The sequence below is a fragment of the Perna viridis genome, chromosome 2 (assembly GCF_037379345.1).
Source record: "Perna viridis isolate PV_CMFRI_1.1 ecotype Kerala chromosome 2, ASM3737934v1, whole genome shotgun sequence".
NCBI classification, from domain to species: Eukaryota; Metazoa; Mollusca; class Bivalvia; order Mytilida; family Mytilidae; genus Perna; species Perna viridis.
In genome coordinates this window covers 30,799,479-30,826,338 of record NC_142446.1, presented here as the reverse complement: position 1 = coordinate 30,826,338, position 26,860 = coordinate 30,799,479, and the positions used below count along the sequence as shown (strand labels likewise).

The window sequence follows — 26,860 nt, the reverse complement described above, 5'->3', positions numbered from 1 at the left end:
TTTTCGAATTGGAATTCAAATTTAACCAGGGTTCGAACAGTGATCAAAAGAATAAATATCCATTGATAATAACTAGACAGGGAAAATAGACACACATAACAAAGAATATCAGCAAAATAAAAAAGCAAAGAAGTAAATGAGCAACCCGGACTTTAATTAAAAAAAGGATGAATTTGGATTGTTATTAAGTCACAAAATATTGATCAGCAAATATTTAGGGGAATTAAAACTTCACATTTATAATATTAGTAAATACAAGTGAATTTCAAAACATAATTGTAATTTAAATGGTTGATATTCAACACTTGGCGTCCGTCGTCGTCTTCGTTAACAAGTTTTCAAAACTCTTCTCCTCTCACACTACTTGATCAACTGGAACCAAACTTGGTATTAATGTTTCTTGGGGTATCCTGCATAGGACTAATGTGGGGATTTTATGATTCGTCTAAAAGCATCGCTTTTGTTACGTTACTAAAAATAAAACATAGGGTTCAGACAGTAGTTTATTCGCAAAAAGCGTTAGAATTCTTTCAATTGCTGAAATGATCCTAATTATAAGGCCTACAAAAGGCTCCGGGGATAAATGTTGTTAGACGACTCCTTGTAAGAGTTATTGGCCTTGAAAAGTTTGTCTTTGTTTTTTTTACAGTTTTCAGCCAATATCATGAAAAGTTTGATAGATAGAAAGAAACTTTCAATTACAGAAATGATCCTTCTGATAAGTCCTACTAAAGTCTTCTTAGTCAAAATTGTTGGACAACATCTTGTTAAATGTATTGTCCTTGGAAAACAAAATTTAACCAGTTGAAGGATTCAGGCTCCTGGGAGCATCTGATTTTCTGTATTCATATTTAGAACAAGAGGACATGATCCATCTTTTTATCTGCACTGGCGTTGGTCAGTTAGCCGTACATACAAAGCTTATATCATTCTTTAACTTACCGGTAGAACAAGTTAGTATGATCCATCCACTCGCATTGGTTAATAAGCCTACATAAACAAATATTACGAATCTGTCGTTACCCTACCTAGTTTCCTGCTTAAATAGGATACCGTTCGTCCTTATGCTATGATTGTGTATGTTTATTGTTTTGATAATATAAAATAAGAAATGATGTTCACAACATGCTCTTAACAAGTGGTGATCGATTGAATATTCATTTTGTATCTGTTTGTGGACTGGCACCACATGAATCGTACACAAGTTGTTTTGAAATTAACAATTGTCTAAATAAAAGTAAAATTTGACATATTGCTGACGTTTGGATTCGACAAGAGTTTAACACCAGTAATTTATCTGTTTCTGCTAATGCTACCAAGAAAAATGCTAAATGCTTCTAATGGCGACGTATATGACCCGATGATAGGAAGAAATCATATATTTCAGACAACAATATATCGTGATAAATAATAATGGACGGATTCCTCATAACAGAAATCAATACGAATCAACCTTTTACCATTTTAGGACACATGGGTCTGATATTAGACTGACAGCAAGTAATCGGAGTTTCTTGATTTAGAATAGCCTAAATAGTTTCGAGTTAGAGAGCAAACTGTATAATGGAATAAGAATCTTACGTAGTTTCGTATCTTCTTCACTAAAACAAGACCTTTACATGGCTCTTCGTGGCTCTTCATGCGAACACAAGATGACACAATTCATTGAACAGTCAACACTACCTGGATCAGTAATGTTTACAATGTAAACATTTTTCGAATACATGGCTTTTGGGATGTTTTTCGTACCCCACTTTGAGTCGGGAGGGTACATATTGAAAGGGGTGTTCTTTTTTTTTCTCTCCGCTGCGGATAGGGGTACCCTTTTCTTATCCTCTACTCAACCAATACCACTGAATGGAATTTAATTAAGCTTTCACCGAACTTTTCTATATTATATTCTAAATGTATACCACCTATTTAATATTTTGATCCAAATCATTTTGTAGATCAAAAGTTCGTGTTATCAAATGGGGGTGTGGGGGTATCAAGTAATTGATCTTTGCTCACAATTTACCTTTTTTCAATAAAATGGATTGTTACATTTTTATAAAGATTACAATTAAAACGTATTTACATATTCAACAACTCGGACCATAGACAAGTCATCCCAAGTCTACTAAGACTTGGGGGTCACCAAACTTATAATTTGTGACATATATCTCTGAGTCTCTAATTGATAACTTTGTCTCTTTTTATGTTCCACATACCTCATATTAAGTTTGTCGAAAAAGATTTGTTTTGGATTGCAAATATGCTAACCTTTACATATATGAGGATATGGTGAATGTGTCAAAGCGTCAACAATTCCACCGGGATGAAAAATGTTAGCTCAAGACAACCGATGGGTCATTAGTGAACGACAAAGAGTAATCAAGGGAACCAAGTTTATAGCGGTAATCAAAAGAATGCAATCCAGGGACAAAGACCAGACATGGAAAACAGACATACACAACAAAGATCATAAAGTAACTAAAATCATACTACAAAGTAACAAAAGTAAATGAGCAACTTGGACTCCACTAAAAACTGGGAGCATGGACCAGGTGCACCGGTAGGGTAAGCGTCCTCTGCTTTTCTACAAACACCCGTCGAGTTGCTCATAAAAAGTCAAGTCCGGGGTAGACAAGCGAGGAAAGGAAAACTTTGACCCGTTGAATAAATCAGTTTTTATGGTGCTGATGGATACACCATAACGATCCACGAGTTCATGATGACGACCATAAAACGTCTGTAGTAATGACTTCAATCTTGTAGCAACATAACCCTGTTCCAGAAGCCTATTTGTTAGAGTTCTAGCGCGATACAAGAAGTCTGCGTAGTTTCGGCAAGCTCTGGCATAACGTATGAGTTGTGATATGAACACTCCATGTGCAGGAGCCGAAGGGATGTTGCCACAGATGAAAGGAAAGTTGACAATTCTGAATGAAAAGTCATCACGTTTGTCGTAAAGTTTGGTCAATAGTTTTCCTTTACCATCGATTTCTAAGTGTAGGTCAAGATATGAGGCTGACAGTGTCTGTAGTATCCTTTATCTCAAGTTCTTTTGGGTAGATGTGATGTATCAAATCACCGAAATTAGGATTGTTTAAAGATAATACGTCATCTATATAGCGGAAACTGATATTGAAGGATCTAGCCAAACGATATTCTTTCTTTCTGATCAGATCAGCTATAAAGTCAGCCCCATAAGAGTAAAGGAATAGGTCAGCAAGTAAAGGAGCACAATTTGTTCCCATTGGAATGCCGACCGTTTGTTGAAAAACACGTCCACCACACTGGACAAATATGTTGTCGATTAAAAATTCCAGCATTTTGTAAACTTCTTCCTCTGTATATTTGGAAGATGATTTGGAATTATTTCTTACAAAGTATGAGGAATCTCTATATATTTGAACTATATATTTGTATCTAGGTGTACCATATTTTTTCGAAAAACAACGATGTATAATGTTTTTAAGTCGGGATTTTAACTGAGTATGGGGAATAGAAGTATACAGTGTTGAAAAATCATAGGTTTTAATGCTATTATATTCAGATAATAGTCTTGAACTGATTGTCTCCAAAAGATCTTTCGAATTTTTCAGGATCCACATTGAATTAATACCACTACGGGAGTAACAAGTGTTGTGGTAGGACTGCAGACCGTCTTTGACAGTTGTGAGTATAGAAGTTAAAAGTTTTGAAAGAGGTTTAGTGGTACATTTTGCAGATCCAGCTATGAAACGTTGTTTGTATGGGTTCTTGTGAAGTTTAGGAATCCAGTACATAGGCGGTAAATCACAATCATCGTCCTTGGTAGAGAGACCAAAAGAGGATAGCACAGATTTATGGTTTTCCACAATCTCTTCTTTGGAGAGAGTGGTAGCAGTGTAGGTCGTATCACTACTAAGAAACCCTTAAATCACTGGGCGCCTTGCAGCTGGCCCCGACACAATATTAAACAAATGTGCAGCGAAATAGTTGTTTCTATATACTCCAGCAACATAACATAAACTATTATTGAAAACGACGAAAAAATAAAACATACAAAGGCCAGCAATTTCTGACCACGGACAGGAGCAAAAAAAAAGGCGGCGGAGTACTAAATGGAATACAACTTGAGTACTAATTTGTTTACATGAAATTCAAAGGATAATAATAATTTGTGGTTGGTCGACATTGTTTCGTTTATCATTTTACTAAGAAAGTGCTAATTAATTTACATTGTTTGCTGATTAATTCATTAGATTTTTAATGAAAGTTAAATTATACGAATCAACAGAAATATTTTCTATTTGAATTAACCTCAATTCACATGATGCACAGTTGAAAAAAACATGCTATGCGAGTTTGCACAACACTCATGTTAGAATCGCAAGCGTTATCATATTTTGTGTTTTTTCTTCAAATTCTAGTGGTGAATAAGGTTAGTTTCTATATATCTATCTAGACTACGACTAGAGTAAAGGAGTTATTACAAATCGCTTCGTTTTTGCTGTCGTATTGATGTACATTCTCTGAATGACCGTAATTGTTGAGTATATTGAAGATGTTACTTCCGAAAAAAAAAGAGAAGGAAATATGTTTTGTTGTAAATCTTTCTATAGAGACATTGATTTCAACACCCTTTTTAACTCAGTGGCCCGTTAAAACAGAAAAAGGCTTTTACTTGTTATAGAAAATCTATAATATAAGATACCAAGTGACAAAACAGTTACTAGATACTCAGAATATTGTTTATCCACTGTACCGAACGGCTTAAACTATTCTACCATAAACAAATTCTTAGAATAAATCTCAATATTCATTATGAATTTCTCAGAAAAGAACGCATAAATTTGCATTTCTACGGAAGGGATATTAATTATGACCTCACGCAATAGAGGTTGAAATCCAGTATATGAGAAAACTTTGATTGTCAACCATAAGAATGGGTTAAGAACAATTCAACCTCCGCAAAATCCCACGTTGTTAATATATTGGCAAATAAATTATGTATCAAGGATATACGACAGTCAATAGAATAGAGATAATGGCAGAAATTGGACATTTATGCTTAGGAATTTTGTATTTTTGGTCTATAGATTTTATTTAAACAAATGATTACTTGTGTTTTACAGTCAGTTTTAAAAGCTTTTCAGACTTTGATGAAGCTGGTCTTAAAGCTATTTTGTTACCTCTCAGAAACGCACAAAGCCATGGTGTCGTCAAACAGTCCCGTTTTACTCGCTATTTAAATAGTATATAACAAACAAAATTTGTTTAGATAAATCACCATGAAATTTAGAAGCCGCAATTAGTTTCATTTTATACTCACCTCAGAAGTCAAATTCTCATTCATTACATATATACTCAATATTCTGAATCTTGTAGAGCTAGCCATCACCCATTTCTATTTAACTGATTATTTACAAAAATTGCTTAAACCAAAATCTTCACATTAACTATATAAATATACACGTATCAGTTTATGTAGAAATCAATGTAGTAATGAAACGAATGTAGTTATCATTTCAAGTGTGCAATAATCTAACTCTCATTTGTCGTACAAAACATATTCTGAATTAGTAAAATAACATTTGATAGAGGTAAATATTGTTCTACCTATGTGGTTCAATACGTAGTCTATCTATTGTTAACGATATATTGTTTTCTTTGATCCTTTTATCATAGTCTTATCATGGATTGCAATTGCAGATTCAGCCAATAACAACCTCTTGTTGACAACCTAAATTGCTTTGAAGCATAATATAAAATTTATGCAACTCTTTTCCCTGTTAATTATTACGTTTTTTTAAATGTTATATTGATTTGTTTTACCATTGGTTGTGCTTTCTGGTCCTTGACTTCCGGTGTAAAGAAGTCGTAGTTAATAATAAGCATTAGCTCTCGAATTATCTTTATGTTCAATTAAGAATCAAACAACTACCTTATTTGCTCGTCAGAGTATACAGAACTAACCACTTTTTCTTTAGAATTTTACTACCAATAAGAATTTTAAAAGAATTCAGTTAACATTACGGTTTAAACCCACGATATGAAATATGATTTTTACTCAACATGAAAACTGTCCGCATACATTTCCTTTCTCCTAAACATATAAACATTAAGAGATGTGGCAACTCACCGTTATTCATTTAATTTAACAAATATAAACAAAAAGCATGTGACATAAACTGACCAATAAAAACAATCGGAAAGACCGTTGTTCATCTTGATTTTAATCACCATTCAGAATATATTCGTTTAAGGGGGTGAACACGAGTATATTACTCAATTTACTTCCACCTTTAAGTCAACAAATTTAGAACATCTTTTAAGTAGATCAAAGAACAATAAAATCAACTCACGCTAATGAAAGGAAATAAGAACATGCAACATTTGCATCATTACACCTGAAACTTTATCTGTAATTGATTCATACCACATCTAGTTTAAATTATGTATCACATCCTTAAATAATACATATTCTAATCAATTTCCGACAGAATTGAATGATTATTTGTTTCTCCTTAAAGAGTATATATATTCCTCTTATTTCGGATCCGCCTGAATCTGAATCTAGTAGAATACAGCATGTTATATGGTTCTAAATGGCACAATCATGTATCTGTCCAGGTATAATACTGTTTTGTCATTATTTTTCCAGTCTGGTTCATCATTTTGTTCTAGGTGACGAATGAACGGATGAAATAGAACGATAATTTGGCTGCAATCTCCATTACGCTTTTGCTAGTGGTTTATATTAAAAAATAAAACAATGTATGTTCCAGTTTAAATTATTTAACTGCGTATTAATCTTTGTTAAGCAATGCGTCCTTAAACATTTATTCTTAGACAATGAAATACACACACACCTAGAACCGATGCGAGGTAGCAAATTTGCAATGCAAATTCGGCGAGATTCGAACCCCTTCTCTTCTCTGACATCTATGGCAACACCGCCTGCACTAAGTCCAACCCTCTAGACCACTCGGCCAACTTGGCTATAAAATTTAGCTTTCGTTAACCGAGTGATACTTTCTCGTAAGTAAATCTAGAGCACGAACATTAGCACATGATGTAACTGAACAGGACAACAATAGAGGATCTGTAATAGAATCCAAATACATCCACGCCAAGTATATAATACATTAGAAATTTCATGGGGTGAGGCAACTCTACCATCTTACTTGCTAGTACATTACTATGTAGATACATAGCATGCACGGTGAGGATCAACATAGTATGTGAATACAAGGATGCATACATATATATAATCAAGTCTGAACTACACCCCAACACTAGAATCGAGGTTATATATATACTTGTAGATGTCTTCATTTCAATAGCATACTCAGAGGATTCCTTTGTACATTTCGGAATTTAGAACTTTTTATTGGAATGGGCCTTCGAAGTTCGTGTATCTCTTTCGAGTATTTAATATATATATATATATACAACGTCTCAGAATGTGACGACTCTATTTGCTACACTGCTCCATCGGATCAAATTGATACAGGGAAGATATATAAACGTATAGAAAGGTCTGAAAAATTCCCAACGATGTTAGAACTGTCAAATTTGCGATGGAAATTTTTGGTCGTTCCCTCCGCTGGACTCGAACTCGTACTGCTGTGACATCTATGGCAACACCGCCTGCACAAAGTCCAGCGCTCTAGACCACTCAATTGAGTCGTCACATTCTGAGACGTTGTATAATATTGATTTGTTGTGACATGCATCATTAATTTGATCCTTTATCCTACATAATAACACCTAGATGAACTGTCCCGTACTACCATACATCGTGAACTAAGTTACAGCCCTAGATTAATCCTACGAGGAGGAATCACCCGGCCAGCGATAGCTATATTTTTTATATAGCCTAGCTGGCCGAGTGGTCTAGGGCGCTGGACTTAGTGCAGGCGGTGATGCCATAGATGTCACAACGGTACGAGTTCGAGTCCCGCGGAGGGAACGACAAAAATTTGCATCGCAAATTCTAACATCGTTGGGAATTTTTCAGACCCTTCTATTTATATATATATATTCATAAAACTAGTAGTAAGTTAGTAAACAATATAATAGTTCAGACCCCTCTATAAGTTTCTGTTATCTTCCCTGTATCAATTTGATCCGATGAAGCAGTGTAGCGAATAGAGTCGTCACATCTTGAGACGTATATATAAATAAATAGTGCATTTCCGATTTCCCTACGCTTTTAGTTAATATACGTGTCAAAACTATGAAATTGTGGCAGTCAATAATTTATTTGATTGATATTGAAATTATGTTAAATATTTTATTAAATTTGCTTTATTTGTGAATTGTAACATATTAGTGCCATGACGTGATTTGATAAAACATGTTCCCCTATAGATTAAAATATATATTTATTTCCCTATTGTCGGTAAAAGTTCATTTTTTTTCATTTACAGAATGATTTTGAAACGTGACAGCAATACGGTTCTTTATGCATACTCGTCCATTGTATATATACATATACAAGTTTAACGTACATCTAAGTGGAAGCGAGGCTGCGAATTTGCTATGCAATTCTTGGCCGCTCCGTCAGCGGGATTCAAACTCCTTCTCTGCTGACATCTATGGCAACTATCAATGGCTTTAACTTTGTCAAAATTTGAGAAACTTAGTTGATCTTGAAAATAAAAACTAAACAAATAAGCGATTTGTAGTAATGCGCAGAGGACAACAAGTATTGAACTATACATCATATATTACATATTTTTTTGTTGTTGATTCCATCTGGGTGGTATTTTTTCTATCCAAGACTTTTTCCCGTTCCTCTCGTTGTACAGTGGTTTGTTTTGTTCAATAATGAGGATCTTCTTGTATTAAAATCCTCGAGATTGTGGTCAGGGAGCTTGAAGGGCAGGATAAAGAGGAGAAAGGGTTCCTTTCTCAGGTCGTTCATTAAGCCTTTTGTGATATAGTTGCATTGATTCTCCCATTTACTGCAGACCACAGATTTGACTCTCAATGAGGTCTTGCAAGAAAACAAAAGAAGATCTTTTATATGTATATTATATTTGGTCGAGAAAATAATGATAAATTTATAAAATTAAGAAATGGTCCTTAAATCTGAGTTTGTAAATTTATGTTTCCTGAAGCTATAGTCTGATTTAATCGAGAGTGAAGGTTATAAAGAACAGTGATATAAAGGATATCGATATTTCAGATAGAACCACTATCAGAATTGTAATTCTTTGATAATAGTGTAATCGATAAGAAACTTTTCTTTGAGTGAAATTTAACCACGTTCATTCTTTTGAATTATATTTTTAGTATTTATGAAAATTCTAGAAGTACATAAAATTTTAATGTTTAATTTTATTAAAGTGAATATTTACTTTTTGAGCAAGTATGATACAATATGATTATTAAAAATTGTTAAAGGGATTGCGTTGTGTTGAACAGATTTAACAGCCAAAATAAGGATCTTGTACTCGCTGTAGTGAACGCCAGACCGTTCTCTTTATTTACTGTGTAGGACATGCCTTAACCCCTATTTCATTTGCTCATATTTCAGAAATTGTCATAGACCGTGTTATCATGATATTTTCTATTATTTTGGCGCTTAATGCATTTGTTCGATGCAAAACAAAATTAGAATTTTCTTGAAACTAAAGCAGGCACCCTAAAAGAAAGTACGCTTTCTATTTGATGATGTAAAATTTAAATACCCATTTCTTTAATAGGGGTGTTGTCCTATATTTCAAATTAATATAATCTTAATAATTATAGATATGTATACTGCTGTGCACACTTCGCATTTAGATATCAATAAGGGCTCATTAACATTCGGCAATTATGTACTAATTTACATGCCGGTATTCTTACTTAAATTCACCAAACTTTTCTGTTTGAATTCATAAATGGAGATCATTATATGTGATTGCACTGCTATCCGGGAGACATAATGCAAATGAATTACAATAAATCACACTTTTCTCAGAAAACGCGGCACGGATCAGTGTTATTTCTTGTATATATGTTTTATACGACACGATAAATTGGAAACCATAAAATATTTTTGTTGACAGAAAATTATATTTTGATGTTGATATAATTAAAATATTATTTATGACTATAGAGTACATAAAACATACTTTCTTCGTTGTTTAGCATACTAATTAACATACTAATTAACATACTAATTAACAAACTAATTAACATACTAATTAACAAACTAATTAACAAACTAATTAACAAACTGAACATTTTCCCTGGTATTGTTTACCATTTGCATAGATATTGAAAGTAACAAAACAGATTAACTCAATATTCTGATTTAAAGCGTAAACAAAGGAAAACGAATTAAATAGAACATCGCCAGCACAAATGTTGCATTATGTATACATTTTTTTCCAAGTTTCAAAGATAACCGACTTACTCGGATACTGCCTTATATATACAGAATGGTTTTCGTCGATTGAATTCTGCCCTAGGAATCACAATATTGAATTACAATCGAAGATGACTGTTTTTACTCTAGATTCTCATGCTTTTTGTGATGTTTGTTATCATTGGTATCTCTATTACTACAGTCGGGTTGTTAAACCTTTTTTTTTTTTTTGCCATACAAATGTGATCAAGATCGACCTGGACCGGTTTCAGAAAATATCTCAAATTGAGATTTTCCTTAAATCCTTCCTCAACTCAAATTTCAACCAATCAGATCGCTTGAAATGGAAGATTTGAGGAAAACTCAAGAATTTGAGGAAAATCTCATTTTGAGAATTTTTTTTATGAAATCGGGCCCTGATCCCTGTATGGGTTTAATGGTACATAATTTTTAACAAAATGAATTTGTCCTGGGTTTGTCCGAGCACCCTTTCTTTTTCTGTTTGACATTTTGCCAACCCTGGATTTAATTGTTATAGTAGATTTGGGATAGTCAATGTTAGTTATGGAATTGTCAGTTTGACAGCCTATATCAACCAGATTAATATGATTATCAAAAGACAATACATGTTCTGATGTTACCGACGTGAAGATGTGTCTATTATCTGGAGGTTCACTTTGTGTCGAAACAGATTTAGGAAATGGAGAATCTATTCTAGTTGATACAGTGCTAAGAGATGGGTAAGACTGTACACTAGTATCGGTATGAACTCTCGATTCCGATGTCGGAGAACGTTCTGCAATGTCTGTACTGTCGGCTAAAGGTGTCGACAGGTTAGAATGTACTTCTTCGTTTTCAACATCTATAAAGGTAACCCTCGATTCTATGCTACTCTGTGCTATGAGACTTTCTGACTGTAATGGTTTATCTGCAGGTCTATTCGGTGTAAGCACTCGAGGAATAGGACGATTATGCTGTAATGTCCCATTTTCAATATTTTCGGTATTATTGCTGTTTTCTGTTGTTTTATTTTTCCTATTTCGAATTCTGTCCTTTAGTTGTCGAATAGGCTGGTGTTCCCTTACGTAGTTCCGGCATTTATAACAGCAATATAAAACAGCACATCCTCCATAAATAAATACCATGCAAGGGAATACAATAAACATTGCAATGTTGTTAGGGTCATCTAAAAAACCACCTCCATTTGTTTCTCGTTTATGTCTCGATTGTTTTGTCTTCGGATGAGTATTCAATAGTTTTAGTACCTCGTCGAAGTAATGATATTTTGTATTATTCAATGTTGAACTCAAGGTTAAGTCAGATATGGTGTTTTCTTTCCTGTCATTAGGTTGTTCATAATGCATATAAACATGTGAAAAGTTATTGCGAGTTAAAACTTCCTTGAATTCATTGCGTTGTGTCCTATTTAGACCGTTGTGAAGTTGTTTCATACCGTAAGTTGTAGGTGAACATTGACCCAAACCTGAAAGAAAAGGCATATCATAATGTATACTTTGTTATTATTTTACGTGGAATAGATCGTATAACAATCTTTTAAGCAACAGTCACACTTGAATAGTTCAAAATATTTATAAATAACAGCAAAAGTATCTTATTTTGAGAATGAATGATTGTCATTGGATATTATGATATACACTCGTTTCTTTTTAATGTAAGTGTTGAATTGTAACATAATTTCACATTCCCATGAATTTATAGTGCGACATCGGAAAAAAAGATAACATAAACGGGCATTCCTTTTTTGCCCTTAGAGTAAGATATAGACATAATAATCACCATTTAATTAGAGTAAAGCGCATCGTCTGTGCAGCTGTCCTCTTTCATAACAATGATATCGAGAAAAATAAAGCTTTATAATGATATTTGATGAATCTGAGAGTTGACGTTTATAATGGGATATTGATGGTTGTATACTACAACTTCTTTTCTAATAACAAGTAAAACTGTGAAATTATTTCTGAAATGAGGGCCTGTATACGTGATGAGAAATTCCAAATAGTTATTACACAGTGTTTTGATTACGTAACGAATGTAATACAGGAAACCCGACAACATTTGATTACTGAAAAACAGGACCATTAATACAAATATTATTGATGTTTTTATCCAAAGATAAAAATGTCTAAGATTTGTATTCAGAAGTTGAATTATCGACTGATAGATTTTACTGCTGCGGACATTAATTGGATGATCTAATCAATTATTGAAATTACTGGTTTTCTCCTTTCATTCTGAATTTGCTAACACATTACTTGTAAATAAATTATATTGCTCTTGGAAGTAATACTTTTATTTATTTATTTTTGCTTTCAGTTAATGGTCTATACTCGGACTGATATAACTCTTACTTTTTAATGATCTGAATTTGAAATGAAATCGCTGCTTCAAAACAAAGGTCACAAGTTATAACCAGACGCTAACTTTAACTCAATCTTTATTTGCAGATGTCTTCATTTCAATAGCATACTCAGAGGATTCCTTTGTACATTTCTGAATTAAGAACTTGTTATCGGAATGGGCCTTCGAAGTTCGTGTATTTCTTTTGAATATTTAAATTCTTTTTAAATAATAGAATAAAATCAACCATATTATTGACCTGATACAAAAACCCCAAGAATTTCGTATTTCTAAAAATGATTACGACTATGGAAGCACAATAAGGATATGTATTATATTAACAAGGAGCGAATTGTTTAGGAAAAACGATAGAATTAGTATAGAGTCGATAACTAGATGACAGTTTTTACTAAAGTAGAGGTCTAAAGCGGAAGAAAGTTTTGCTCGATATTGTGGTCGTCTCAACTGCTAGTTTCTGCTCGTGTGAAACGTGGGGAAATAATTAGTATACAACATTTTCAAGTTAACGACGATTCACATTTCAAAACCAACTAGATTGATTCTGAAAATGTCATTGATTTAAAACCTGTGTTTATGGAAATAGTTTTCAGAAAGTTGAAAAGCATCGATAACATTGAACTTTTGTACATTGGAATAGATTATCTGTCAGTTAGAATCATAGTAAATGACACGTCATGAAACGCTTGTCTCAGACAGTAGGAGGGAAAATTCTCACGAATGTACTACAGAAATATTCAATGTCGTTTCTTACTACAACTCGTGAGTCCATACGTTCATTTGTGTTTCATTCTTGGGTATAGTTTTGTTATTGTATTCGTAAATAAGTGCATATGGTGTTGTCGTAGCAACACACGCTGCGTTTTACAGTTCGACAATGCATACCAATTATTACGACTTTAAAAAAAACTTTCTTTTTCTTAGGATAGTAATGAAAGCCAAAATGATGGATCATACGTAGCAATTCATTGACATACAAAGACTATTAATAAGTTTAATTCAAATATCAGGAAGTTCACATTAAGAACTAATCAGTCAGTGTCTTTTCAAACGTAATTTTTCTTTTTTAAGCTGTATTAGCTGTCATTTTCGTAAATTGTAGTTTCTTTTGAAATATACCATAACTTTGAATTATTTCTACTAAATAGGACTTTTCTTGTACAATTTCATTTGATATCCACAAATAAAATGATTAAATACATGAAACAGGTGTCTATATATCTATTGTCTTGCAAGACAAAAAATCGACCTGGATAAGTTCGTATGCATGTGACTTCTGGTGACCTTAATCCGCGCATGTGCTGTAAGGGGGTCGCTTCTTTAATAACAAATTTGATTGCAAAGAGAAAGTGGTTATTAAACGGCAAGGAAGACCGACGGACTCAATCCGTAAAACAAAACAGTTCGAATATAACGCAAAGATCCTTTTGCATTTTACCTATTGTGACATAATGTGGCTCAAATATGGTCATTATTTATTTGAAAACTAATCAAGATATAGATTAAATGAAATGAAAACAAGACACGTGCTTACCTGTGTATCCATTATTGTTATTTTTTTTGCCAAGGTTAAAGTATTTTAACCCTGGTAAATGTCCTGTCGGCAATCGTTGGAAGTAATGTCGAAAATAATTAGATCAGACCTATCGATATTCTCTGACTAAAAAACGTTGTTTTCACAATATTCTGTAGGTATTATCGACATTGACTGCTTCAATTGCATTAGTACAATTTACTTCATTGAATCAGCAAAATTCAGTAGAATCAAAACTGAACCAATTTGGCAGCTAATGCAGCTTTAATTAAATGTTAGTTAACTTTTAACGTCGTACAAAAATGAGATAAAGCGATCAATTTCATATCTACTGTGTCAGTGTCAATATGACTTGAAGAATTTCAATATGGCCTAGTTATTTACATTTTTGGTATAATTTTTCATACGGAAATTGACTATTTTCATGTCAAATAATTTCACATCAGTCGGCTTTAAATACAAAGACTATCTGCTGTTTTAAATTGTTGTAATCTGTTCGTTAATTGTACAATTAATCTGGTCTAGATATTATAAAATATAATCTATATTGATTCGTCTTTTTAGTAATTCAATAGGTTCTCTTGCTAAATAAATAAATCTCTTTTCGCTTTACATTCAACAAAAATCCATTGAAAAGTTTACATTAAAAGCAGTTAAGATCTAACTGTTGAGACCAATCAGAAGAACAAACCCTTAAGTTAAAGGAAACACTCAAAGCAATGCCAGCGATTAAAAAATCATAATTATTAAAAAAGTCGATGTTATGCTTTGGAGTTGTGAAATGTGACGAGTTAGTCTGCTTTATTATGATACCAATGGGTATTCCTGAGACATATTTAATATCTATGAAATATGTTCTTTAAAAAAACGCTGTGTGACAAAAGTAGAGAAGGTAGTCTGGTTGAAAGAGACCCACCCTTTTGCCATGCAAAAAATAATAAAGCACTTGTGAAAATTTGTTGAAACAAGATTTGTATCCGTAGATACCGATCTAAATTATAAACATAATCAACTGTGTGAGAGTTGAAAAAATAGAAATGAACATGCGTTACATCAATGTCACAATTTAATTGTATCAAAACCTTATCTAATAAATATATGTGTCTTTATTCTGAGCTGAATGCAATATCCCGATCATTTCCCTTTAATATGACGTATATTTTTAGGCTAGACAACTAATGATGTCAATGTATCAAATAACCACACACACACACACACACCAACATTGTCTAATCAATTTTCGCTATTATTACTTGTATTATTCATTTCTGTGTCGTTTTCTAAATGTATCATATAAAACATTTGTTTACGTATCTAATTAATCCTAAAAGTGAATCCATTTATTCTTGTAAAATCATATGTTGGACAAATTCGTTTGCAAATTATAATATGACATGCATCAAAGCTCTTTAGAATACAGCAATGGTAAAAAAGGTGATAAACATTTGACCAACTTCATAGACTGTGTCTTTACGAAAACGTGAAGAAACTGGTCCTGATAGAATCGAAATAAATCACAGAAACTCCATCTTATCAATGTTTTACCACGGACTGGCCTTTATGTCGTTATTTAACCAATCGCTATCGCTCGCTCGGGGTAAAACAATGCGACATAAATGGCCAGCCCGTGGTAAAACAATGATAAAATGGAGTACCGTGATTTATATCTTAATCGACATGAATCAATTTGAACAACAACTTGCCTATTCATCTACCTGTCTAACACCAAAAGCTGTGGAATAAATTTCCAAGACTTGTACGATAATAATGTCAACATTGTGATCAATTGACATCAGAAATATGGTATTCACTTTTTCAAAATAAAGTACTTAAAAGCGATACGAGTATATACAAATTTGTAAGTAAAGGACGAGTCAATATTTATTGAGGAGTCGGTGCAGGTGTGTGTCCTATCTATTATAAATTTGAATTTAAACATGAATTAGAGCATGGATACAATACAGTTTATTGTTTGTAAAATAAAAAAGTTCGGTTTTGAATAAAAACATTTAGAAAACTGATACATTTTTTCATTCAAACATACAAAATGTATGTAATAGAAAAGTTTGTTTCCTATCAATTGTGTGTCCTCAGGCTCATGCATTCTGCATCGGTCCACATCCCCAAATAAATATTAACCGGTCCCTAATATAAAACGAATTAGGATAAAAACAAAGTTTTGTATTGTTATGTTATGGATTTTGATCATGTTGGAAACGTCTAATTAATTGTATGTCTTAACGTTACCTTCATTTTAATTATGTCGGATTTGCCAGAGGACCCACTAATTATTGTTAACAGAGGTCCGGCAAACTTTTTTTCGGAAGATACACATAAAGTCAGTGTTATTTCTTACCAACGTGTTTATGAGAAATTAAAAACCACAAAAATATTTTGGTTGACAAAGAACATATTTTGACGTTTCATAAGGGAACTCCCATTTAATTTTTATTGGGGAAAAGGGGGCAGCTAGAATGAAATTGGAAAAAAGCAGACTGAAATTTTCACGATAATTGAAAAGTTGGGACAGCCCAAAAGAGAAAAAAGTAAAAGGTGGGTATGTTGTCCTAATACATTTTGTTTTTAATTAAAAGCAGGACCTATGTCTTCTTAACATAAAAAGGCAGGAAATTAAGAACATTTCATTCTACCCTCCACCACCACCACCACCATCATCCCCACCGCACACCGTCCCCCTAAACAAAACAATTTCAATTTCCAATATTTTAAAATGGGTATTAAAAGATTTCAAAACATGCTGGTTATATAAACTTTTACATTTTGTTAAGTTTGCGTTTCAAAGTGTTCATCTAGACCATGAAGGCGGTCAGTTTCAAAACATTAACAAATTAGAATATTTATGTTTACTTAAGTTCATGTTGCCATTACATATTCCTGGTAGTTGGGTCAACAGATTTGTTCTACAGTACAGTGTAAATACTAAATCTGAAACAATGTTAAGGAAATCCATTCATGTTGATGCTCATCGGGAACGATTGTTAATTATATTTGGAGTATTGATACATGTACGCGTGTGTAAGTACAAAATGATCAATATCTGCAATTCAAGTGGCAGGAGTATTTGACCCTAAAAACACAGTGGTGATCCAAAGATTTACTTTAAAGGGGCTAATTTCTCTTCAGGGAAAAAGGTAAAAGGAAAATAAGAATTAAATTTCCTTTACAATACTAAGTAGTTCTTCTGAATGATCACTTATGGAATACATTCCCTTTTGAGTGGTCTTAAGAATTATAACAATTCTTAAAAATCCAATTGCATAAGGGGCGGGCAATTCCCCATCGGATCCGCCTTTGCAGGGATGTTGAGATGTCTAGTACATAAAAGAATTCAATGATCAAGCAACAAATTTATGTCTCTTCTGCATTTTGTATAGGTAACTAGGATCGCTTGGTTTTCTGTCAAGTATCTGCCTCATCAATATTTCAGCGGTATGATACGTAGTCAAGCAGAAAAGGTTTACTTCGACTGCGAAAAAGGTTTCTCACTCCATGTTTTTTTTTCCTCCTAAGATCGTTCCCTAAGTACTGTGAGATCGGTATTAAAAATACAAGTAATCAACAATTTCAATGTTGACAAGACAATTATATGGCATCACATCACAATTTAAAGAGAGGTCCCGTTTAAAATAGATTAGGGGGTGACCATTGGATTTCGGGGAGCTGGCAGTATTTTTACCCAAAAAAAAAAAAAAAACAACAAAACATTAGCCCTCCCTTGAATACTCCGAATGAAATAATCATTCCCTTGTAGCCAGTGTCCTACAATATCCTTCACTGTGTAAAAAGTCTGTTCCGAAGTATTTTTGGAGTATGTGTATTTTAACTTTATTCATTAATTCAATTTTGTACTAAATTTGATTTGCTGTTATTTTTTTCGGGGGCTAGATTGGAAAGTAGTTATAATCAAATGCTATTTTGTCAATACCTGTCAGGAGTACTTAAATACTAGTAATCGGCAAGTCAGGCAATAACACACAATGACAGGTACAGTTGGGGGAACCATCATGCCAACTGAGAGGTAATCGTTTCACGATAAAACTCCTTGCATAAGTTTCTTATTGTGTAAGTCGATGTAAGCTATGATTATAACTATGGAAGGATAATGATTAACATACTATTGTTTTAAATAGTTAAAAACACAAAGGTTTCACCGCGAATAAATAAAGGATTTTTAAAATAAATTTTATACATATTTCATATTTTCTAGATATTCTGGAAATTAAAATGATGAAAATCAAAAAACAATAACAAACTATAAAAAAAGCAAAAACAATAATAGATGAAAACAAAGCAAACACGAAATCGAATCACCTCTACCTTTTTAACTGAAAACTAGTAACACAAAATATCTGAGAAAAAAACCTTATAATTTCATGTAAGAATATTTAATGCCACCTTACCGAAATAAACAGACAAAATCCAAGCAAACTGCAGCATATTTCATTTAAAGGAAGCAATCCAGCGTTATCATCTGTCGTTATCGCGGACCGATAAACATTAACTAGCTACGATGAAGGTGTATATCGATTCTAGGCTACCTACTCTGATTAGTTGTTTTGAAATAATTGATATTTGCTTTGAAGTTGCATTATCTTTACTATACATGGTGAAACAATAATTACTAATTTGATGTCAAGATGATAAATCTTGTAACTATAATTACTGCCTTTCGATAAAGTTTAAACAAGCGTGCGGGGGGCTCTATCGTGTTCATCATAGAATATTTTGACGTTAAAAACCTATTCTTAAGTTTATAGTCAAATATTTATGTTTACAAATGCAATATTTTTTTCAATCTCTGTTTTCTTTTTTTACATTTTGATATGATTGAAATGTAAGTAGACTGCTATTGTTTGGATTGACATTATATCATTGTCGGGCAAAAAGGGTCATCCCAAGATTTGATTGATTTTTAAATTATTATTAACAAATTGAAAGTGAGAGAAAATATTCTTTGTGTTGGGTGAAAGAAACCAACTTTACTTATCTAAAAAATTACGACAAAGTTTAGCCGACTTTCGAAGACTGGCAGGACATTTACAAACATAGAGAACGAAAATTTGCTGTTTTAATCAATTCTGTTCCTCTGGTAATCACAGAAAAATGGATTTATATTTGACAATACAGAAAGTTATGCTTAACTATAGGGGAGGGGAGTAAAATTCAATCTATTATATCATATTATATCCGCTTTCTACTGGAAAAGTTCGGCCAGTCAAGGTTTTGAATTTATTTCTAAATATTTAAAAAAAAAACATATACATCGAAACAAAGAAAAATGTATGAATGAGGTTTAAGGATAGATTAGGGATTTTCGACAGACAGAAAGTCCATTTTAGAAATTCGCTGTTAACTTAGCGTATCCCTGTAAATACAATCTTTAAAAAAAGATAGCCGACGCAGTAAAATTTTGTTCTTTTTTACTTCTAAGTTTTTATATTTCTTTCAAAATTTTCGATACACTTTTTCCGAACGCCATTAAGTTAGAAGTATGTGGCCAATCGGGAAACAGAATTACGATCAGGTGACTTCCGTTTCCATAGAAGAGCATCCTTAAGGTCAAAGGGTAAAAAGCGAAACCATACGACTGTGTTGGAAAAACGACACAAATCGCGTAAGCATTGGATTCTTTCTTCAAAACAGTTATGAAAATAGTTGACACCCGAATAAAACATTTTGAAGAACACTTTACAACTAATAAAAAACATAAAGCCGTTTTTTCTTATTAAAACGCAAGATGAATTAACTGGAGAAGATTTTTTTTATTCCTGATGATAAAGATGCATATAATTCTGCTGTTATTTGACGTGAATTTTATATTATAATTATACAAGAAGAAATTATGGATTCATCTACGTTCCAACTGACTAAATTTCCAGAAAATAAAATTGTGAACAAACACAAACTCGTCTTTACTTCTTTACAAGGAGACCCGTAGCATGAAAGTTCCTACTATATATATACTGGCTTCCCAAACTCACCTTACAAATTTATATTTCCTCTTCAAGTCATTGATCAACAACCAGACTTTCTATTTTACTTACTGGTGCGCTCGGTACCCTAAAAAGTATAATTATAATTTCTTTTAACAAAGCTTATGTGGAACAGTGGAATAAACTATATTTTTTAGAATGAACACAATACAATTTAAATTTGTAAAACGCTCATTTGCAAATCTTGCACCGCTTTTAATTTAGTCATCTTTGGTCATGTAGGTAAGCAATGTGATCAGATTTACATGGGATTTCATTAAATGTTTATCTTTTGTTAGTATATATGATCGTGTCCTAATATAATAGAGTCATTGCAATATCAAGTTACCATATTTTTTGTTGTGATTTTACCTTCTTATTAAGCCATTCCCTCGTCCCTGTTGGCTCTTGTATCTCCGTTAAGAGAAAATGTCACAGTACTATTAGGTTTTTAAAACAATGTTGTTATATTTTATGCGAGCCAGTTTGAAATATTTCTAGTTATGACGCAGAATCCCAAATTGAAATTAGTATGTTGAGCAGCGAGGTATTACAGATGATTGTAAAATAAAGGAAAGTAAAATTTCAGATATAAGAGAGTGTCTTGCAAATAAATCCTTAAGACAAACGAAATGCTTGACATACATGTCTTTATTGTCTAAAATGAATAAAAAAATGATAACTGAAAACAATTACTAATGATTTTTGCAGTGTGATATATTTGATCATGAAATGTTTGAAGACAGAAATTAATGAATTTGTCTCTTTAATTAAATAACACTATAACAATAAAGTTGAAAACGATAGCACTTTCCGTATATCCGTCACGCCCTTCATTTAGTGCGTTATAAAGCTAGGACATCGTTGCTTCTAGCTTATAATTGAGGTGATAATTCGACTTTCTTTGTGGATATAAACCACTAAAATCCCCCCAAAAAATCTTTCGTAACACAGTTTAAGCTAATCATTTGCATCATATTGGTGACGCTGACCATCAGCTGACTATTTCTATACTTGGTTTAATTTTTGTTTTCTACTAACTTATATACTCAATACCGTTAGACCCGGTTTGCACTCATATGTGGTATTTATAATCCAGGACGCCCTTGGCTATCATTTTGGGTCTTTTACGGAAAGCATCGAAGCGTTTACCCAGTCCCTGGGCATAGTCATACCCGTGAATGTGGGTCATGGTGTATTCAGGGAAATTATAGTAGTCATGTGACCACGTTCATTCATTCATTCATTAAATGCATTACTAGGTGATTTAATTCCGATCCGTGACCTAGTGATCCAATTTGTGATCTGCACAGCATACAGCATTTGCTGAATCTTTGACCCAGCAAACTACTTTTCGGGATAAAATCAACACTTTAAAGTGCATGTAAGACTGATAGGTAAGTCAACTTATTGGTGCATGCCAGTCAATTAATGAGAAATCTCCAAGGCCGAAAAAAAAAACCATAAAATTATGTTTCCGATCACCATTCTGAACTTTTGTAGGGTCGGTAGAAACGGATTTATTTTTATTTAAAACTTTCCAATTAAATAAGTCATTACGGTAACACCAAACTCAGAATACAATGAAAACCGAATATGCAAAGACTAAACAACTATTAATTTTAGACTTGGTCCATGGCCAAATCTCTTTTGGGGTTCGGCGCTTGAGATATTATTTGGTTTGATGGCGGTGGTAAAAAAAATATCGCAAGTGCTGAAATCCAAAAGGGATTATCCACGACCAAGAGCACACTCACGTCATGTGTGTTTACAATCGATTCTAAATAGAAACAACCGGTATTTCTAACTCTGTTTTCCCATCCAGGATAGAAAAAAAAACATCTTTGGCTTTATTTTCTTCTTATTTCTGATAAACAATTGGCAGACTTTAATTTTTTTTTTCAATATCACAAATAAAAAGTTTTGGGTAGGGGGTCTGAAGAAGGGTCGGTATGTGACCGGGAACATTTTTTTCGGCCTAAACGGGTGGTCTATTTTTTAAATCCAGCAGTGCTAGAGGTTGTCTGGCCAGCCATTTTCTGACTTGGATTGTGGTATGGAGATACCTCTTACATTGTAGTAGTAATCTATATATCTGCGGATAATATGAAATTTGGGTTTTTTGTTTTCAAAAGTGGTTCTGAAATCGATTTTTTCAAATTGTTAAATATTTTTCCAATGGAAAAATGCTCATAAAGCAGTCCAGGGGGTAGGTATAGATTCTTCAAATAGGATTTTATTAAAAACACAAGTTGAATATTGTCCATATTTCTTCACATTTTGCTGGAGAAATAACTTGGGTACCAAAGTTAAATAGGACATTCCTTTTACATATCTTTTAACATTTCGTGTTCCATACACGTACGTGTATACCATGTATATGAACTTTTCGATGTTTTGTTGCAAAACACATGGCATTGAGGATTCTGTTAAGATGGGGTAGTCCAATTAGCTGCCCATTACTGTAACATGAAGTTTTTCGGGGACTCTACATTATACATATAGAAGTTATGTGCACATAAAAGTACTGTGTACATGTAAGTACATTCCCGAGGAGCTAGCTTCAACGATTTTTTAGTTTTTCAAATATTTGTATATGTCAGACCGTATGTACTCACAACTCTTAATATGCCATTTTTATATGACTTCGTGCAAATAAAGTAAAGTTTGTACATGTACATAAAAATATAATTTTTCACCTAATTTTCAAACATTGTACATGTAAATATTGCTCTTTTTTAAGATGTTTTCCACATAAAATCTTTTTTAATACTTAAAGTTTACTTATCATTTTTGTTAAATTTCCGATTAAAGAAAACCGTCACATTATGACTTTATGTACATGTTATTGTGTGTAAATAAATTATGAACTGTATAGGTACGATGGGTCCGTCAAGTCTACATTTGTTGAATTAAGTATGTTTTATACATGTACAGAAGAACATTAAGGGTAAACCGGTTAACTGGATTTTGAAATCAAAACACTTAAATATATGCATGAACACGAACAAAATCTGAACTTGACAAACCATTGATTTTGTTTCAGGTTTCTATGTTATATGTATTACTAAGATTCTCCCTCAGCATTATGTCTCCATTGAGAATGGTATAATAATATCAGAAAAAAAAAACTTCTGAAATTTTCAGATGCACGTATTGGATATACCCTATGGATGGTATCGTGTGGCCAGATAAGAAGACTGCTAGTATGTGTACAGTGGAGTGTTAGTATTGTAAATGCCTGGTTGTAGTTATGTTAGAAGTAAATTTTGTTAATTTATATATTTTATAGCACTGCTGTAATGTGGTCAAAGTGTACTTGATGGATTAAGAAAGATTTTAGTGCTGAAAGGTCGAATTATTGAGGAAGTTTGTTTTTTGTACTATAACTCAACAACACTTTTAGCGATGTTAATTTAACTTTAATGAATTGTATATTTATACATATACATATATATATATGTAATCTCTCTTTAATGGCTTACATTTTAATGTAATTCCATTTTTATGTTTTGGAGTTGTGGGATTTTTTGCAGAACAAAAGGGGGCACTTTGTAGAATTTCATGAGGCTTTGGGGTATTTTGTTCAGAAATTGTTATCTTTTTTAAGATACTAAGATTTTATAACATCTATTAAAAAAAAATGATAAAACAAAATGAAACTAAAACATATTTCCTTTATTATTGTTTTGAAACATAATTAACAAAAGATGAAGGCCAAATTAGCAACCTATTTCCATTCATAATCTTTTAGGCGATGCATAGAAAACGATTGTGCATTCAAATCCAATTGGAATGTTTATAATTAGCTTAACGGAAATGACCGACTTTGTAACGTAATTCGCTTACAGCAGTGTAATATATAACAGAATTGGAAGGTTAAACACGAAAAACTGGTAATTGCAATATTTTGGCAAGTAATATAAAAAATCATATCTGTTAAGTTCGTCATTTTTATATACGCCACATGAAGAAATATAGAAGTGTTTAGTGGCAGGTAAGGAAATGATAATGGTACAAATGGTTCGATCAATTGTTTACCATATTATAACAAATATTTCTGGTATACTTTATAAACATAAGATGTTTGATCAACGAGTAATCTTCTAGCAGAAATAATTAATAATATCAAAATTAAAATGTAACGTAATTCACAGAAACAACTTTTCACTGATATTGTAACGTCATTTGAAAGAGTAATCAAGCTAGGGAACCAAGATTCTAGCGGGAATCAAAAGAATGTAATCCAGGGACAAAAGACCAGACACGGAAAACAGACAAACAAGACGAAGAACATGAAGTAACTAAGATAATACATACAAAGTAACAAAAGTAAATGCGCAACTCGGACTCCACTAAAAACTGGGAGCATGGACCAGGTGTACCGGTAGGGTAAGCGTCCTCTGCTATTCTAGAAACATCCGCCGAGCTGCTCATAAAATGTCAATTTCAGGGTAGACGAAAGGATGGGAAAACTATGATACGTTGAACAAATCAGTTTTCATGGTGCAGATGGATACACCATAACGATCCATGAGTGCATGAGGACTTATGTAGTGATAACTTCAATTTTGTAGCAACATAACCCTGTTCCAGAATTAAGCCTAACTTTAAGAAGTCTGGTGCGATACAAAGTATACGTAGTAACGACAAGCTCTGGCTTAACGTATGAGTTGTGATGTGAAAACTCCATACGCAGGTGCTGAAGGGATGTTGCCACAGATAAACGAAAAGTTATTACGTTTGTCGTAAAGTTTGGTCAATAGTTTTCGTTTACCGTCGATCTCTACGTGTAGGTCAAGATATGAGGCTGACTTTACAATTTCTGTGGTATCCTTTATCTCAGGTTCTTTGGGGTAGATGCGATGTATCAAATCCCCGAAACTAGGATTGTTTAAAGATAATACGCCATCTATATAGCTAGGAAATTGAAATTGATCGTTGGTATATCCTTAAAGGTGCATTATAAAATATTTCATTGTAGTGATGCTTGATTTCAATACATATTCCTTGTTTTCAAGTGATCCGAATAAACAAAACAAAAAAAATAATAATTTATCTATATCAGTTCACGAAGAAGCTTACATATGTTTTTGTGCTTACTTAAATTCTTGCAATGATTAAATCGTTTTTGAATGACTTTTGCTTTTTGAAAGATATTTCTGTCTTTGTTTAGCATTAATTTAATGTTTCTCACGTCACAACTTCCTTTCTAAAGATGCCCGTATGATAGGCGATGTCACTGATAATGATTTATAGAGGACCAGTTTTTTATCCGTTTAAAAGAAATTACCGTAACGTAATTCACTGTAACGGAATTCATGGACTTGTACTTCACCAAGGATGTGAAAAAATATGTAGCACCTGCAAAATCTGTTTAAGAGTCATTTATGACTGACATTGGTGTGTGTATAGTTAAGAATAAGGAAAGTCTGCTACTACCATTAACATATGCAAGAGACACCGTAACGTAATTCACAATTAAATGCACATTTGGAAAAAAGATAAAAATCGTGTAGTTTTTCGATAAAAACATTATCCTTTACGTGTGAATCATTCATTTTCTTATTGTTTATTATTTTATTGTATTTTTTTTCCTCACATGGAGTTACCATATTTGTCAGTTAAATTTTCGTTACAGCTTCAGGAAAATTGTAACGTAATTCACCGTGTTTCATTGGACATCCGTATTTCGTGGAGAAAAAAATTAAATCGTTTTCGATGTAAAAATAACTGTTAAATTGTGTTTTCTAGCCATTTTCCCCCTAGAAAACTTCATTTGGAGTATTTTACATTTTTCTATGTATTTTTTAGGAGAACCCTAATTTGTGACATAGGGTTTTGTCTATTGAGTCTTAGATATTTATCGTTTTTGTTCAGTGAATCGGATCAATGCTCCATAAAACTATGTTTTTACAATCTGGCATAACCCGGATAGAAAAGTGAATACAAAGCTATATCAGGAAATAGCTTTTTGTCTTTGAAAATAGCTTGTGACTACGAAAATTGGCTTTGGTGCAATTCAACTGAACTTGAGTGTCAAACAATGCCTTGTATTTGATATGTTATCTGTTCATGAATAAGCTTATTAAATCTATGATATTAGTTGAAAGTGTAATTTTTGGAAGTGGCTTTACACTTGTATATATCTGTTTATCATAACTATTAAAGTAGTCTACCATTATTGTGTATTGTACAATTGAAAATAAATGTCAGAAAATAACTGTTTCTTTTTAACTAGTGTACTTAGCATTAAAGACTGATTTTACGAACAAATTTAAAAAAAAATGTCTAAATGTCGACACCTTTATCAGTAACAAAGACTTGCAAATTTAGAAGAAAAGAAAAACAACAACAAAAATATTATTGGTTACTTTAGTTTGATACATTGAAACAGAATAAACAGAAAAAAAAAATACAATGTAGAACTTACACTTGACTTTTGCTTTGTTGTCACAATAACAATCCCATGGGAGCAAAACTCCTTCAATATTGTTTACCAAAAAATTAAAAAGAATATTTAGTCATTTAAAAGCAATTTTGTTTATTCTTTAGAAATCATTTTAGATTTTTTTCTAAATCCATTCTGTTAAAAAAAACGAGAAGATATCGATAAATGCCCGTTCT

General features: G+C 32.6%; 1 protein-coding gene across 1 annotated transcript; it reads right to left on the bottom strand.

The window, feature by feature from the left end:
• Positions 1–10,116: 10,116 nt before the first annotated feature.
• Positions 10,117–18,738, bottom strand: LOC148624609 (uncharacterized). The gene is made up of 2 exons (XM_088571166.1): positions 18,662–18,738; positions 10,117–11,813 (listed from the first exon to the last, which is right to left on the bottom strand). The coding sequence occupies exons 1-2, from the start codon at positions 18,696–18,698 to the stop codon at positions 10,732–10,734; spliced, it is 1,119 nt and encodes a 372-aa protein (XP_088427292.1). The 5' UTR covers positions 18,699–18,738; the 3' UTR covers positions 10,117–10,731.
• Positions 18,739–26,860: the final 8,122 nt, after the last annotated feature.

What these genes read in the sequence shown, in the direction of transcription:
- LOC148624609 (XM_088571166.1), bottom strand. Translation starts at nt 18,698, where the DNA reads ATGCTGCAGTTTGCTTGGATTTTGTCTGTTTATTTCG. An exon ending in GATTTTGTCTGTTTATTTCG is followed by an intron (nt 11,814 to 18,661) that starts GTAAGGTGGCAT and finishes CTTTTCTTTCAG; the next exon opens with GTTTGGGTCAATGTTCACCT.